The 16886-nt window shown below is 44.4% G+C and overlaps 1 protein-coding gene across 1 annotated transcript; it reads right to left on the reverse strand.

Annotated features, from left to right (window-relative positions):
* Window positions 1–1723: 1723 nt before the first annotated feature.
* Window positions 1724–9671, reverse strand: LOC129825679 (protein phosphatase 1 regulatory subunit 12B-like). Its single transcript, XM_055885870.1, has 3 exons — window positions 3686–9671; window positions 3167–3317; window positions 1724–2878 (listed from the first exon to the last, which is right to left on the reverse strand). Exons 1-3 carry the CDS (start codon window positions 4203–4205, stop codon window positions 2758–2760), a joined length of 792 nt encoding a protein of 263 aa, XP_055741845.1. The 5' UTR covers window positions 4206–9671; the 3' UTR covers window positions 1724–2757.
* Between the last annotated feature and the right edge of the window lie 7215 nt (window positions 9672–16886).

The raw sequence follows: 16886 nt of genomic DNA on the forward strand, positions 1-16886 counted from the left end.
CAGCATCGGTTTGTGGTAGTAAATAGAAATACTCACAGGGATCCTCTCAGGCTCCCTCACACTTTGCCCATCAACCTCTACTTTCCTTACTGTCTCAGCATATGACACTTTCTGCACTGCTCTCACCCTGGAAACTTCAATCTGTCTCACTTACACAGGACATTTTTGATCCCCAGCAACAAAGCCACCCCCACAATTGAAAGACTTCCCCAGCCCACTCCCACATGTACACTTCTCACATTTAGGAATCTCCCTCCTACATACTGCTGCAACATGACCATAAACTTGGCACCTGAAACACCATAGTGGGTTCGGAACAAAAGTTCTGTATGAAAATGTATATACCCTAGCATGACTTTATCCGGAAAACACTCTAGTCTGCGCCGCACTAAACAAGGTATGTCACAAACACCGGGGACCCCCAACTTCAGTTGATCCACTCAACCCCACCCCAGTTATCACGCCTGTCTGCTCCGGAGATCAAAGCAGGACATTGCTTTCGTCCCAAGACTAGAAATGCGCAACGACCTTTCCCTCTGAGCAGCAGACACACAAAAAAATCAACACAAGTCCATCTCTGGATACTTTGACCGAATTGACAGAACCCCACTCCTTCACCCAGCCTGATACCACAAACGGATCGGCCAAAAGGCATGGATCCACTTTCTCCATGAATCGTACTCCCACTGGGCCAGAGTCATCTCATGCATTTTCCTGATCATTGGGGTGAGGCTTGGAAGTCTTCACTTCACCTGACAACGCAGATTCTTTCTCCTCACTTTTCTCAGGATCAATTTCAAGTTCATTATCCGTCGACTGCTCAGGATTTTCAGGTGCGTAACATGCATTTTTCTCTCCTGTACTTGACCCAAAGGAGAAAGTACTCAGCTTGTATTTCACCGTCAGTTCAGGTTTGCACCTCGCACCCTTCTTTCTGCCTCGCTTCTTCTCGCCATCCATCCTCTTGCTCGCCCAGTCCTCCGACAAAGGTGTGTTACCGTGTTCAAAACTTCTTCTTCTTCATGTGGTTTTCCAGCAGAGTAGACGCTGTGTTGTGTATTGCTGCTTCAGGTCAGAGTGCAGATTGCACATTTTGGTCATAAACAAAAAAGGGAAAAGGGAATGGGAAAATCTTAAATTGCACCACCATCTAAACCTGCACCTATACACTATCCCCAAAAACCCACCACCCCATCCGACTACTTTGACCCTAAACAAAATAAATGTTTTCTCATTGGAAGAAACGAGATGGAATTTTGTCATTAAAATTGTATGCTTGTATTATTATGTACCTGTGTAATTGCATCATTCAAGTCACGAGTGTGTCCCGAAGTCGATGGGTTTATTTGGTCCCCTCGCCACTTTTGAAGTCACACTCGGAATTTTATCAGTAACACATAAAATTGAGGGCCCTACAAATTAGTTAGTTGGTAGGGGCGAGGGCCTGGTTTGGGATTCACTGTACGACTTGAGGGTCGTTCAAGTGAAACTTCCAAGTCAGAACTCCACACTTCAGAGATCTCTGACAGCATGTGAACGCCACACTAAGCCTAAACATAAACCTCAGGTTGATATGAAATTATGATTTGAATTTGCAGCTCGTTACCCTTTTCCTCTAGGTGATCCTTATCATAACCTATAATAGGCTATATAGATTTTTCCATCAAGGGTCAATCAGTGATATAGAAAAGAGTTGCGTCCCCACCAATTAATTTAATCAATATTTATAAAAAGCACCTTTATTTAGGAAAATATTTTGTAAAAAATAAGACTTTCATTGGTGAAATTCATTAGATTAGTTGAAATGGGCAGAATACCACTTACACTTTCAGCAACACTGTTAACTATTTCAGAAAATAACAACTGCCAAGCATAATAGGAAAAATGCCAAAACAGCAGCACCAGTGCATGTATGGCATAGTAGCTATTTTCCAATGATCTCTGGCCTACCAAATGAAATGTAATTTTTGATGTGAATTGTTATTGACGCCCTCTCTCTGCTCAGCAGAGAGGATACACACAACTTTTCCCAAGCCATAAACATACAGGCTAAATGCAGAGAACAATGCCAAATACAGTCTGTACTCTATCTGTATTTTGGAAGCAGTGAGTTGAAAATAGTCTCTGCCCATATGCAGGAACTATCCTCAATGCTGCGTAGTTTTGTGGAAAATTCAAGCAATGAACAGTCATATTTTTATAAGATTGATCACAGAATTGGGCTGGATGATCTCATTGGGTAATCAGAATGAAGACATACCCTATTGATTCATTACACAGATTAAATAACAACTGTTTACTGTGGTGTGTCACACTGTATTTTTTGGTATGTGGTGCTACATGATCTGGGAAACTGAAAGCTGCTGGTGCTATGAACAGCCTGAGATGTAATTGTGACAACTAAAGTGACAAGACTGGTTTGCGTGTTTTTGTGGAAAAGCACCAAACAAAAATTAGCCAACTTCTTTTAAGCAAAGAATGAAAAAGATACAAAAAATAATAACCTTTACAAAGCATTGTCCAACTTGATACACAAAACCTCTCCAAAAAGCATTGTGAGTCACAATTATGCATTTAGCAAAGAATAGGCTACAAGTGCTCTGTAGCAGGAAAAGTGGCCTGGTCCCTTGTCACAGTCTTTCTCCTTCTCTCTGGCTGGGCTTTTCCATTCCAAGAAGCTAGTCTCAGGACCAGGGTACACTGTCCATCTGTTCACATCAAGCTCCTTCAGGTCCTGTTCTATAGGTGGCCAGTGAGTTACACACAGCCTGCCTCAAATAGATTTACCAGCTCCTTACAGTCTGGGTCAATGAGGTCCGCTGGCTTTTCCCCATTCTTGTTCTCTGCAAATGCACTGGCACCAAGAGAGAGCAGGTAGCTAAGGAGGGACAAAATACAGTGTTGTTCAGCACAAGTCACATTCACACAAGGCATCTTCATTGTCTATATTCACACTGGCTATGAAATGCTGCATGTCTGGTTCAATCAGGTCACCGAGGTCAGTATGGTTAGCAAATCACTACCTGCCTTTTGTCAGAAGAGTTATTTCTCAGAGGCAGCAATGTTGCATGATAGATCAATTGAATGTTGTGTTTTGTGGTCTCCGTACTGTAGGGAAATATTTCTGTGGACGTTTTATGAGTTTGTGTTTCATTTGTACACCAACCTGGCGATTTCGGGGAAGCCATCACTGCAGGCCATGTGCAGCGGTGTCCAGCCGTCCTCATCTCTCTGGTGGACATCAGCTCCATATTTCACCAGCAGCTTCACGCAATCCAGGTTCCCTGTGAGTACGGCCTCATGGAGTGCTGCCATACCTGTACACAGAGCACCATACATGGGCACAGTCAGAAGAGGGCTCAGCTGCACTGTACATACCCTTACACTGCTTTTCTGTCATTTCAACCCCTGCTTTTAACTTCAGAACTTTTCTGAACTTCACTATGCATTTGTCAAACAATTTATTTCGAGCCTTTATTCTTTTACTGGTTTAGAATATAAATACCTATTTGAGACCCTTTAACTTCTCAGTAGTTTTATATTTGTCAACACAATATCACTCCGAAAAATAAGCTGTTGTGGTTGGTGACTATATTTCCATGCAGACGCCTTTGCCTGCTGTGGTAACTCCTGTCAATCTCTCAACACTTTTCCTCTGTCTTTATGTATTTGTAGATTCACTCACCAGATGGGAAGAGGGTATGCAGACGTACTTTCTTCGCTCTCATAAAGCGTCCAATCTGCTCCATCTCACCATGTCGGACAAGGTCCTGGAAGATAATATCATTGGAGAAGTGTACAGCCCGGACTGGCTTGAGTGGTAGAGGTGCAGGAGTCTGCTGTGCAGGTATGTGTGCTGTGCGACATGTAGCAGCACTGTAGCGTGTTCCTTTGCTGTACGAAGGGGTGTAACTGGAACTGGTTTTGTGTGTAGGTGTGTAAAGTGATGTGGAGTAGCTTGTGGGGGTGTAGTGAGTTGAGCTGTACTTTGTTGGGGTATATGAAGTGGGTGTGTATTTGGTGGGGGTGTAGTGCGTAGGTGTGTAATTGGTGGGGGTGTAGTGCGTAGGTGTGTAATTGCTGGGGGTGTAGTGCGTAGGTGTGTAATTGGTGGGGGTGTAGTGTGTTGGTGTGTAAGTCATTGGTGTGTACTGACTATATCGCGTGGTGTACGATGACACTGGTAGCTGGTAGCTATACTTCATCCCTGCGGTCAACACGGTTCTTCCTCCCCCTATGCGCTCAGCCCAGGAGGAGTGGTGGGAGAAATCCAAGAATACTTTGCAATCCAGTCAGGGAAAACAATTTCCTTTGTCCTTTTCACGCTTATCGTTCTTGACTTTTCTCACTTCCCTCTGATCCTTGAGTTTCCAACCAGAGTAGCACGGCTACTATCTCTGCAGAGTACCAAAACTTTCCCAAAGTCAATTCTCACTGACAAAACTTCCTCTTTTTATTTATTTATTTCCTTCTGGTTCTCTGGATTTCTCCCTCGTGCCTCCTGTCTTGTTTCTCCAGTCCTTTTGTATGTCACTACAGTTTCCTCTGGCTTTGTACAGGCTGGTGGTCTGATGGAGCAGGTGGGAGAGGGTCCCTATATACACTCTGGAGGGCTATTTTGGGGCCCGTCATCCCTCATATCGAGTGACTTTAGCTTGGAACGGAGTGGTCTCTGCCAGGCCAGGCTCCTCCCACTATGCGGTCACGTGACCCCTGACACTGCCTCCACCCCTAACCCCATAGCACAAACACATTGGGGTCTTTATGGAGCTTGCCCAACATGTCTAATACCACATCACATCAAAATGTCCATGATCAACATCAGAGGAGAGGAGAGGAACAAACTGTCATTACCAGTTGAGGGAAATGAAATGTTTACAGTTCAGTGTAGAAGTGTGGCCCTTGGGTACAGGTCAGGCAGCCTTTTTTGGAATTTCACAAGCGACAGCACTGACACATGGTCATGGTGGTCAACAGTGTGAGAGTCACATGTCGAGTCATGTGATTTTCAGAATTAGTTTGACATTTTGTTTTTGTTACTTTGAAGGGTTCAAGAACTCTCGCCTCAAAACAACAAAAACCTGAATACTTGAACTATTTCAACAGAGGTAATGTACGAGACTTTAGGACACGTTATTTGACATTAAGAAAATAGCAGACAAACAAGGTCTTCAAAAGTTATTTTATTTGCCATCAAAGGATAACATACTTTTTGGTTGCTTGAACAACTACTGTATCTATTCTTATTGTGACAGGTCTTGAAACTTTGGAAGGATCAATATTTTGACCGTAGCATCTCTGCTATTAGAGCAAACAGTAACCCCATCACATGGTTGACATCTGATCTACACTCACTTGCCTGGACCCATTGGACCAATAGTATCTTGCCATACAGGACGTTCAGGAACCACTGGGCCAATAGTATCCAACCATTCAGGGAGTTCAGTGCAGGAGCGCAGTCTTGGCCAACAGTTGTGTCATAGGGACATAAATCTATGCTGCGAAATGTAACCCATTTCTCTAGATGGCATTAAAAGATCAGATGGTTTTGGTTTAAAAAAGAAGGCCCTTTACAGTGCAGTGATCTTTCAATCTGTGTGACCTTCAATCATATTGGGAAATCTGATTAGCTCAAATCCCAAAGCAATGTTTTGAAATGTAGTAAAGTTGGTACTGTGGTTACTCCATTTTCATATCATATGATTTTGTGAGTTGGAAGTTGTGCATGTGAACCGTGACAGCCGGGACATTGTGCCAGTGCCAGCTGTTCTCAGCAGACAGGCAGGAACTTCTAAGAGTGGCAGAGCTGGTTCAAGCTGGATTTCAAAGGCTTTGGACTTGGACATTTCACAGGAGCTGCTCCATGCTAGCCAACGAAAATAGCATGGCTACCATCCCACTGGTTTTCTCTTACCAAGGTCTTGCAGGCTAGACTTTACTGTGCCCTAAGGGGCAACCTTTATGGTTGACTAGAATCCACAGCATAGGCTTCATCTTACTATCAGTCCTGGCTTGAGAAGCAGTACATTCTACTGTAATGTACATCCTGTTATGTGTGTCCTGCATCGGTCATTAGGTACAATTCCACTATAAGGATCCACTGGCTCACTTACCGTCAAAATGTCAAGGCTTATATTATATCACATCATGGCAAATTGTATTACAATGAGGGAGGAGATACAGTATAAGCTTGTTGCAAAACCATCCTTCTTCTAGAACAGTTGATTATAATTAGGGGTATAATAGGCTTGTTTATTCAGTTACAAAGAAATGAAGTTACATACATCCATTAACTCCATCCATTACCTAACTGGAGGGGCCCTTTAAACTCATTATGATTATCCACGTTGGGATTGGAACTGCATGGGTGACTTTACCTTCGGAATAGAACTGACTCCGGCCCTGAACATAAACCTTTTTTAGCCCTGCACTGTCTCCACCCAGCACAGCTGGCCATTCTGCACCGAGGAGCTGGTGGAAAAGTCTTAGAGCTCTTGTCTAGACAAATTGAAGTGAGAGTAATTTATAACCGCAGCTCGGGGAAGAAGCTTTATGCACTGATTATCGAGTTCACCAGTCTCTCATAAAGAAGTGTGGTGAGAGGGTGGTGGAGTTCCATGAACCATGGTGCTACCCCTTCCCAAAGCCCCTACCCACCCAAGACTGAGAAGGGCCTCATTTGGTGGGAGTTGTTTGTTTGTTGTCCTCTTGCATCACCCTTGGATACATGCCAAAAGGAGTGCTCACGTATCTGTAGGGGTTGAATCACCCTCCATTCAGTGTGCTATACATAGATACAGGCCCACCTCCCGCATGCCTTATAGGGCACATACAGTATTGCATAGTGTCAATTACCACCAAGCAGTTCCATGTTAAAACCTTCCTGGTGTGTGAATCGCTGTAGTGTTTCAAGTTAGTAATCACAATAATAGTAGTGTATGTGGTGAGTGGGTCTGTGCATGGTGATGAGTGTAAGTGTGTGGTGTGAGTTGTGAGTGTGGGTGCATGTGTGTGTATGCGTGTGGGTGCATGTGTGTGTGTGTATGAGAAGAGTGTCAGTGTGTGCCTGTAGGCGTGTGTGCCTTAGTGGGTAGACATAAACATAGGCACACACACACACACACACACACACACACACACACACACACACACACACACACACACACACACACACACACACACACACACACACACACACACACACACACACACACACACGATAACAGCAGCTAATGGGGATCCATAATAAATACCTGTGGATGAGCATAGACTTCGTGCAGGTAGTACAGTGGTAGCTGTCTATTGAAAAGTCTTATGGCTTGGGGAACGAACCTGTCTCTAAACCTTTTGGTCCGAGACCCGATGCTCCGGTACCGCCTGCCGGACGGGAGCAGAGAGAACAGTCCATGAGAAAAGAGAGGACAGTCCATGTTTTCCAATTGCAGCTGTGTCATGACTTTGGCAAAGCCTTTATGTATACAGTGCATTCGGAAAGTATTCACACCCCTTGACTTTTTCCACATTTTGTTACGTTACTGCCTTATTTTATAATGGATTAAAAAAAATGTCCCTCATCAATCTACACACAACACCCTAAATTGACAACTCATTTTTTTTGCCCAAAAAATTTATAAAAAAATGAAATACGATATTTACATAAGTATTTAGACCCTTTGCTTAGTACTTTGTTGAAGCACTTTTGGCAGCTATTACAGCCTCAAGTCTTCTTGGGTATGACGCTACAGGCTTCGCACACCAGTATTTGGGGAGTTTCTCCCATTCATCTCTGCTGATCCTCTCAAGCTCTGTCAGGTTGGATGGGGAGCGTCGCTGCACAACTATTTTCAGGTCTCTCCAGAGATGTTCAATTGGGTTCAATTCCGGGCTCTGGCTAGGCCACTCAAGGACATTCAGAGACTTGTCCCGAAGCCACTCCTGAGTTGTCTTGGCTGTGTGCTTAGGGTCGTTGTCCTGTTGGAAGGTGAACCTTCACCAAAGTCTGAGGTCCTGAGCGCTCTGGAGCAAGTTTTCATCAAGGATCTCTCTATACTTTGCTCCGTTCATTCCTCCAACGATCCTTACTAATCTCCCAGTTCCTGCTACTGAAAAACATCCCCACAGCATGATGCTACCACCACCGTGCTTCACCGTAGGGATGGTGCCAGGTTTCCTCCAGAAGTGATGCTTGATATTCAGGCCAAAGAGTTCAAACCTGGTTTCATAAGACCAGAGAATCTTGTTTGTCATGGTCTGAGAGTCTTTAGGTGCCTTTTGGCAAACTCCAAGTAGTCATGCAGGCTTATGTGCCTTTTACTGAGGAGTGGCTTCAGAGATGGTTGTACTTCTGGAAGGTTCTCCAATTTCCATAGAGGAACTCTGGAGCTCTGTCAGGGTGACCATCGGGTTCATGGTCACCTCCCTGATCAAGGCCCATCTCTAGGAAGAGGCCGGCTCTAGGAAGATTCTTAGTAGTTCCACATTTCTGGTCGGAGGGGAAAAAAACAATTTAATCAATTTTAGAGTAAGGCTGTAACGTAACACAATGTGGAAAAAGTCAAGCGGTCTGAATACTTTCCAAATGCACTGTATAGTTTAAGATCTATGTTATAAATGACCTGGCAATGCACATTTTCCTTCTATAAATAAGCGGTTGAACCAGTCAGGTATCTGTACCCACTGCAAAGTATTAGGATCCTTATAACGACAGACCTTCAATAACAGACCAAAGGTTTAGGACACAGCCGAGGACAGACAGAGGCATCGTGATGTTAACAACCTGTCAAATAGGCTTATCATGTTGACCGGACAGCTATGGATTCCAAAACACTTTGATGTTGACTTTCATCAAGCTGGTGGCTGGACAGTTGGTGACTCACTCTCTAAATATGTTCAAGGTGAGATAAAACCATAGAAACCAGAACAGTGAAACAACCAATGTCAGCAAAGACTTCACAAGAATTCATAGAATATTGGCTATTCCTGGATCAACACTGGAGTCCCCTGCTGCACTCCATTGTATGATTGACATACACATTATTTTCAGGATCATCCTTAGATATGAGCATACAGAACAGAACAAAACATTAGGAACACCTGCTCACTTACCAGGTGAGTCTAGCTGAAAGCTATGATCCCTTATTGATCCTCTTCAATCTGTAGATGAAAGGGAGTAGACCGGTTAAATAAGGATTTTTAAACCTTGAGACAATTGAGACATTGTGTATGCATGCCATTCAAATGGTGAATGGGCCAGACAAAAGATTTAAGTGCCTTTGAACGGGTATGGTAGTAGGTGCCAAGCACACCAGTTTGAGTGTGTCAAGAACTTCAACGCTGCTGGGTTTTTCACGAGCAACAGTTTCCTGTGTGTCAAGAATGGTCCACCACCCAAAGGACATCCAGCCAACTTGACACAACTGTGGGAAGCATTGGAGTTAACATGGGCCATCTTCCCTGTGGAACGCTTTCGACACCATGTAGAGTCCATTCCCCAACAAATTGAGGCTGTTCTGAGGGGAAAAAGGTGTTCTAATGTTTTGTACACAGTGCATATTCTGAGTTTTGATTGATCTCCTAACAGATTAGCAGGACTAGGGCATGGGGCTGTCTGCAAAATGCATACCTATTGCCAAGTTGGCAGACAACATTCTTGTACTGATGATGAGGTGCCAGGTACCGCGTGCCTCCTGTGCATGGCGTGATGAGCCTTTTCTCAGAACAGCCTGGCCTGCCCCGGTCACAGTGAGCCCCATTGGTGGCAGCACTATGCTCTCATCAGGGGGGGCAGAGACAGGGAGCAGACTGACACACCTGGATTACTGGACAGTGAACACTGTGGGACTGGATCTCAGCCTGGATCCTCCAGGCCCAGTGGGAGACACATGCTCGGGCCGGCTGGATCCAGTTACGGCACGTGTGGCTAGGCCAGAATAGGAAGCCTACATCTAAATCAGGAGCCAGTAATCCTCAGTCCTTGCACAGGGAGCCTCCACCATGCCAGCTGCAATCACTAGTAACAGGGGCAGAAGTGTGAGACTGAATCGACAGCAGACATGAGGTCATTTATAGCAGGGAAATTTGCATGTTAGAAAAAGTGATGAGAAAGCGTGTTTATGACTTCTCGATTTTCCCCCAACAACTGGTTGAGCCACACATTTAGGGCCCTGAATATATCCCCCCAGAGTCGGTTGACGCATCGGTGCATCAATCTAAGTAACATTTAAACAAAATCCCCATTTAAAAATCAGTCAGTTTAAGCTAGAGATATCAGTTTTGCATTGGATGCGTCTCAATCTACCGCATCCGCCGATGTCGCACCGATGGCAGAGCTAGATTGGTCTTCTCACGAAAACATCTGTAGCATCCGAACGGATACTACAAACTAGTATGACCACTCTATGGAAATATCGCACGAGCCTCTCACGAACACTATGGTGGTCTCAGTTTTGTTCTACGACACCCACAAGTGTCAGGGGACTTGTTTCAAGTCGGTACCGTCAATGTGCCAACTTCAGTTTTTAGCGTCTGATCCGTTTGGGCTACAAAGTTTCACGGGACTCGACTGAAGGTAACCGGTACTGGTTTAAAACATTAATGGAAGTATGGAGGTAGTTTTGTGCCTACTCAAAAAATGGGGTTAAATATGTGGGGGAAAAATATACAGTACCAGTCAAAAGTTTGGACACACCTACTCATTCAAGGGTTTTTCTTCTTTAAAAAAATATTTTCTACATTGTAGAACAATAGCGAAGACATAAAATCTATGAAATAACAGATATGGTGTCATGTATTTAGCAAAAAAGTGTTAAACAAATCAAAATATATTTTAGATTTTAGATTTTTCAAAGTAGCCACCCTTTGCCTTGATGACAGCTTTGCACACTCTTGGCGTTCTCTCAACCAGCTTCACCTGGAATGCTTTTCCAACTGTCTTGAAGGAGTTCCCACATATGCTGAGCACTTGTTGGCTGCTTTTCCTTCACTCTGCGGTACAACTCATCCCAAACCATCTCAATTGGGTTAAGGTCGGGTGATTGTAGAGGCCAGGTCATCTGATGCAGCACTCCATTACTGGCCTTCTTGGTCAAATAGCCTTTACACAGCCTGGAGGTGTGTTGGGTCATTGTCCTGTTGAAAAGTAAATGATAATCCCACTAAGTGCAAATCAGATGGGATTGCGTATCACTGCAGAATGCTGTTGTAGCCATGATGGTTAACTCTGCCTCACAGACAGTGTCACCAGCAAAGCACCCCCACACCATCACACCTCCTCATCCATGCTTCACGGTGGGAACTACACATGCAGAGATCATCCGTTAACCGACTCTGCGTCTCACAAATACAAGGCGGTTGTAACCAAAAATCTCAAATTTGGACTCATCAGACTAAAGGACAGATTTCCACCAGTCTAATGTCCATTGGCATGTTTCTTGGCCCAAGCAAGTCTCTTCTTATTATTGGTGTCCTTTAATAGTGGTTTCTGTGCAGCAATTCGACCATGAAGGCCGGATTCACGCAGTCTGCTCTGAAAAGTTGATGTTGAGATGTGTCTGTTACTTGAACTCTGTGAAGCATTTATTTGGCCTGCAATCGGAGGTGCAGTTAACTCTAATGAACTTATCCTCTGCAGCAGAGGTAACTCTGGGTCTTCCTTTCCTGTGGCGATCCTCATGAGAGCCAGTTTCATCATAGCTCCTGATTTTTTTGCTACTGAACTTGAAGAAACTTTCAAAGTTTTGACATTTTCCGCATTGACTGACCTTCATGTCATAAAGTAATGATGGACTGTTGTTTCTCTTTGCTTATTTGAGCTGTTCTTGCCATAATATGGACTTGGTCTTTTACCAAATAGGGCTATCTTCTGTATACCACACTTACCTTCTCACAACACAACTGATTGGCTCAAATGCATTAAGAAGGAAAGAAATTCCACAAATTAACTTTTAACAAGGCACACCTTAATTGAAATACAATTCCAAATGACTACCTCATGAAGCTGGTTGAGAGAATTTCAATAGTGTGTAAAGCTGTCATCAAGACAAAGGGTGGCTACTTTGAAGAATCTGAAATATAAAATATATTTTGATTTGTTAAAAAAATTAATTGGTTACTAAATGATTCTAAATGTGTTATTTCATAGTTGTGATGTCTTCACTATTATTCTACAATGTAGAAAATAGAACAAATAAAGAAAAACCCTTCAATGAGTAGGTGTGTCAAAACCTTTGACTGGTACTGTATATACATATTTCCTGAGCTTTCTTATATCTCCTAGATATAGGACAGACACTTCTAAACCTTATTCCTTATGAGTTATTTTTTATTGTCTTTTTTTGTCATTTATGAATGTGTTACTCAATGTGTTTCTGTGGGTGGTAATAAAGGCCAAATAATTTGTTTATATTTCTTTTTGATACCTAAAGGGGTCCTAAAACTCAAAACCAAATACCTAAATGATCCATGGTATGACCATCTTAAAACAATTCCATATGTCATCTTAAATTAAACAGCATGATCATTACACAGGTGCACCTTGTGCTGTGGACTATAAAAGGCCACTCTAAAACGTGCAGTTTTGTTCCATAACATAATGCCACAGATGTCTCAAGTTTTGAGGGAGCGTGCAAATTGCATGCTGACTTCAGGAATGTCCACCAGAGCTGTTGCCAGAGAATTGAATGTTAATTTCTATACCATAAACTGCCTCCAACCGCAGACCACGTGTACGCCAGCCCAGGACCTCCACATCCGGCTTCTTCACCTGCGGGATCGTCTGAGACCAGCCACTTGGACAGCTAATAAAACTGTGGGTTTGCACAACCAAATAATTTCTGCACAAAGCTCATCTGCATGCTCGTTTTTCTCACCAAGGTCTTGCTCTGACTGCAGTTTGGCGTCGTAACCGACTTCAGTGGGAAAATGCTCACCTTCGATGGCCACTGGCACGTAGGAGAAGTTTGCTCTTCACGGATGAATTCCGGTTTCAACTGTCCGGACAGATGGCTGATGGTGTCGTGTGGGCGAGCGGTTTGCTGATGTCAATGTTGTGAACAGAGTATGCTGGGGTTATGGAATGGACAGGCATAAGCTACGAACTATGAACACAATTGCATTTTAACAATGGCAATTTGAATGCACAGAGAGACCGTGAAGAGATTCTGAGGCCCATTGTCGTGCCATTCATCCGCCGCCATCACCTCATGTTTCAGCATGATAATGCACGGCCCCATGTCGCAAAGATCTGCACACAATTCCTGGAAGCTGAAAATGTCCCAGTTCTTCCATGGCCTGCATACTTACCAGATATGTCACCCATTGAGCATATTTGGGATGCTCTGGATTGACATGTAAGACAGCGTGTTCCAATTCCCGCCAATATCCAGCCATTGAAGGGGAGTGGGACGATTCCACAGGCCACAATCAACAGCCTGATCAACTCTGTGCGAAGGAAACGTGTCGTGCTGCATGAGGCAAATGGTGGTCACACCAGATAATGACTGGTTTTGTAATCCACATACCTACTTTTTTTTAAGGTATCTGTGGACCAACAGATGCATATCAGTATTCCGAGTCATAAATTAGGGCCTAATGAATTTATTTCAATTGACTGATTTACTTATATGAACTGTAACTCAGTAATATCTTTGAAATTGTTACATGTTGCGTTTTACATTTTTGTTCAGTGTTGATAAAAAGCTGAAATCAGTATGAGATGCTGGCATTTTAAAGCATACTTAATTATCGGAATATCACATACTCTCAAACGTTCTATTTTCGAATACTCAATCAGCTTAGTATTTGGAATGCAAGTACACATATTCAGACACGGCCATCCTCTTTTCTGGTTTGAAGAGTTTACAGGATTGTAATAATCAAGGCCACAGGTACCCTGGATATGTGACTTTTTTCACAGCCCATTGGAAGTGGTGACCGACAGTTACACCCACATTTCTGTGCCTTCATTGTAGGCATCAACTATTGCAAAACATGGAGGCTACAAAGTTTGCTGTGCATCACATAATGTGGCACATTTCCATTGACTGCTTATCAGCTCTGCCCTCTATGCGTGTCTTTGAACATGCTGTGGCAGGCATCCACAAAGGGATGATCTGACAGCTTTCAGAGCCTCTAATCTGAGCCTTGCGCCTAGCACGGACGGCAGACCACCCCAAACTAAATCGGGCTATTTGCTCTGCAAATGGGAGCGTCCGGCGTCCACCACCTGGCCCGAGATGTATGGCATGGCCATCATAGTTCCCATGCCTCTGGACTCTAGAGTTGCTGAGCCCTCAAGGCACAAGGACATAGTTTCCATGGGAATTGGTCAATATTTTCTTACAGAGAGAAGACCAAAATAGTGTTGCCCGGAAAAGTATCAATGATACATTTATTTGTTTGACTTTCAGTGTTGCCTTTGCTTATTTTAAGTTGACATAAAAGAGACAGTAAAGTTACGGGATGTTTAACAGCACATAGAAAAATGAATTGTGTACTTTGGCTTGGCTGCACTTCGATTGTGGACATTTTGCCTGAAAACTATTATAGGTAGGCTTATCATATGATGTGCTCAGACCCAGAGAAACTAAGACACACGTCTTCAAGAACACAAACAGCAGGCCTGCTGCTGCACCCATCACACAAGGAGGGCACCATGGGAATTTCAAGGCTATATTTAGTTGGGGCTCAGTTTTAAATAACACCCTTTCTGTGTAAATGCACCAATCAATTTAAAAGTCAAGGCTCCAAAGATTGTTGGAGAGTATTCCTTGAGGTAATTTAAGCTGAAAGAAAGAGAGTTACAATTGTGACTATTTGTGGTCACAATTCAGGGCTGAAATATATCACCTTGACTTTCAAGGAGGTTCACTGGTACTCTGAAGTGTATGCCTATACCATGGTCTGAACAATGGTTTAGAGCAGGCTATTAGACATGAGCCTATGCTTAATACAGGGATACAGGGATATATAGTTCATGCTAATTATGATCACATAGATTAATGCAGATGTTTCTGACCACAACTCCATTTTGTTGCTCCCAGCCTATAGACAGAAACTAAAACAGGAAAGGCCCATGCTCAGGTCTGTTCAATGCTGGTCCGACCAATCTGATTCCACGCTTCAAAATTGCTTCAATCACGTGGACTGGGATTTGTTCCGCATAGCGTTGGAAAACAACATTCATGAATATGCTGATTCGGTGAGCGAGTTTATTAGCAAGTGCATCGGTGATATTGTACCCACAGCAACTATTAAAGCCTTCCCCAACCAGAAACCGTGGATTGATGGCAGCATTCGTGCAAAACTGAAAGCGTGAACCACTGCTTTTAATCAGGGCAAGGCGACCGGTAACATGACCGAATACAAACAGTCTAGCTATTCCCTCCGCAAGGCAATCAAACAAGCTAAATGGCAGTATAGAGATAAAGTAGAGTCACAATTCAACGGCTCAGACACGAGAGGTATGTAGCAGGGTCTACAGTCAATCACGGACAACAAAAAGAAAACCAGCCCCGTCGCGGACCACGATGTCCTGCTCCCAGACAAACTAAACAACTTCTTTGCTCGCTTTGAGGTCAATACAGTGCCAACGACACGACCCGCTACCAAAACCTGCGGGCTCTCCTTCACCGCAGCCAACGTGAGTAAAGCATTTAAACGTGTTAAGACTCGCAAGGCTGCCGGCCCAGACGACATCCCTAGCCGCGTCCTTAGAGCATGCGCAGACCAGTTGGCTGGTGTGTTTACGGACATATTCAATCAATCCTTATCCCAGTCTGCTGTTCCCACATGCTTCAAGAGGGCCACCATTGTTCCTGTTCCCAAGAAAGCTAAGGTAACTGAGCTGAATGACTATCGCCCCGTAGCACTCACCTCCGTCATCATAGTCAAGGATCATATCACCTCCACCCTACCTGACACCCTAGCCCCCCTCCAATTTGCTTACCGCCCCAATATGTCCACAGACGACGCAATCACACTGCACACTGCCCTAACCCACCTGGACAAGAGGAATACCTATGTGAGAAAGCTGTTCATCGACTACAGCTCAGCATTTAACACCATAGTACCCTCCAACCTCATCATTAAGCCCGAGACCCTGGGTCTCGACCCCGCCCTGTGCAACTGGGGCCTGGACTTCCTGACGGGCCGCCCCCAGGTGGTGAGGGTAGGAAACAACATCTCCACCCCGCTGATCCTCAACACTGGGGCCCCATAAGGGTGCATTCTCAGCCCTCTCCTGTACTCCCTGTTCACCCATGACTGCGTGGCCATGCACACCTCCAACTCAATCATCAAGTATGCAGACAACACTACAGTGGTAGGCTTGATTACCAACAACGACGAGACGGCCTACAGGGAGGAGGTGAGGGCCCTCGGAGTGTGGTGTCAGGAAAATAACCTCAACACTCAACGTCAACAAAACAAAGAAGATGATCATGGACTTCGGGAAACAGCAGAGGGTGCACCACCCTATCCACATCGTCGGGACAGTAGTGGAGAAGGTGGAAAGTTTTAAGTTCCTCTGTGTACACATCACGGACAAACTGAAAAGGTCCACCCACACAGACAGCATGGTGAAGAAGGTGCAGCCGCGCCTCAGGAGGCTGAAACAATTTGGCTTGTCACCAAAACCACTCACAAACTTTTACAGATGCACAATCGAGAGCATCCTGTCGGGCTGTATCACCGCCTGGTACCGCAACTGCTACGCCCACAACCGTAAGGCTCTCCAGAGGGTAGTGAGGTCTGCACAACGCATCACCGGGGGTAAACTACCTGCTCTCCAGGAAACCTACACCGCCCGATGTCACAGGAAGGCCAAAAAGATCATCAAGGACAACAACCACCCGAGCCACTGCCTGTTCACCCCGCTATCATCCAGAAAG

Source organism: Salvelinus fontinalis, chromosome 2, assembly GCF_029448725.1.
Source record: "Salvelinus fontinalis isolate EN_2023a chromosome 2, ASM2944872v1, whole genome shotgun sequence".
NCBI lineage: Eukaryota > Metazoa > Chordata > Actinopteri > Salmoniformes > Salmonidae > Salvelinus > Salvelinus fontinalis.

Coding starts and splice junctions, on each gene's coding strand:
- LOC129825679 (XM_055885870.1), bottom strand. CDS start 4,205: ATGAAGTATAGCTACCAGCTACCAGTGTCATCGTACACCACGCGATAT. Junction 3,318..3,685: donor GCATACCCTCTTCCCATCTG/GTGAGTGAATCT, acceptor CTCTGTGTACAG/GTATGGCAGCACTCCATGAG. Junction 2,879..3,166: donor GGCTTCCCCGAAATCGCCAG/GTTGGTGTACAA, acceptor GTCCCTCCTTAG/CTACCTGCTCTCTCTTGGTG.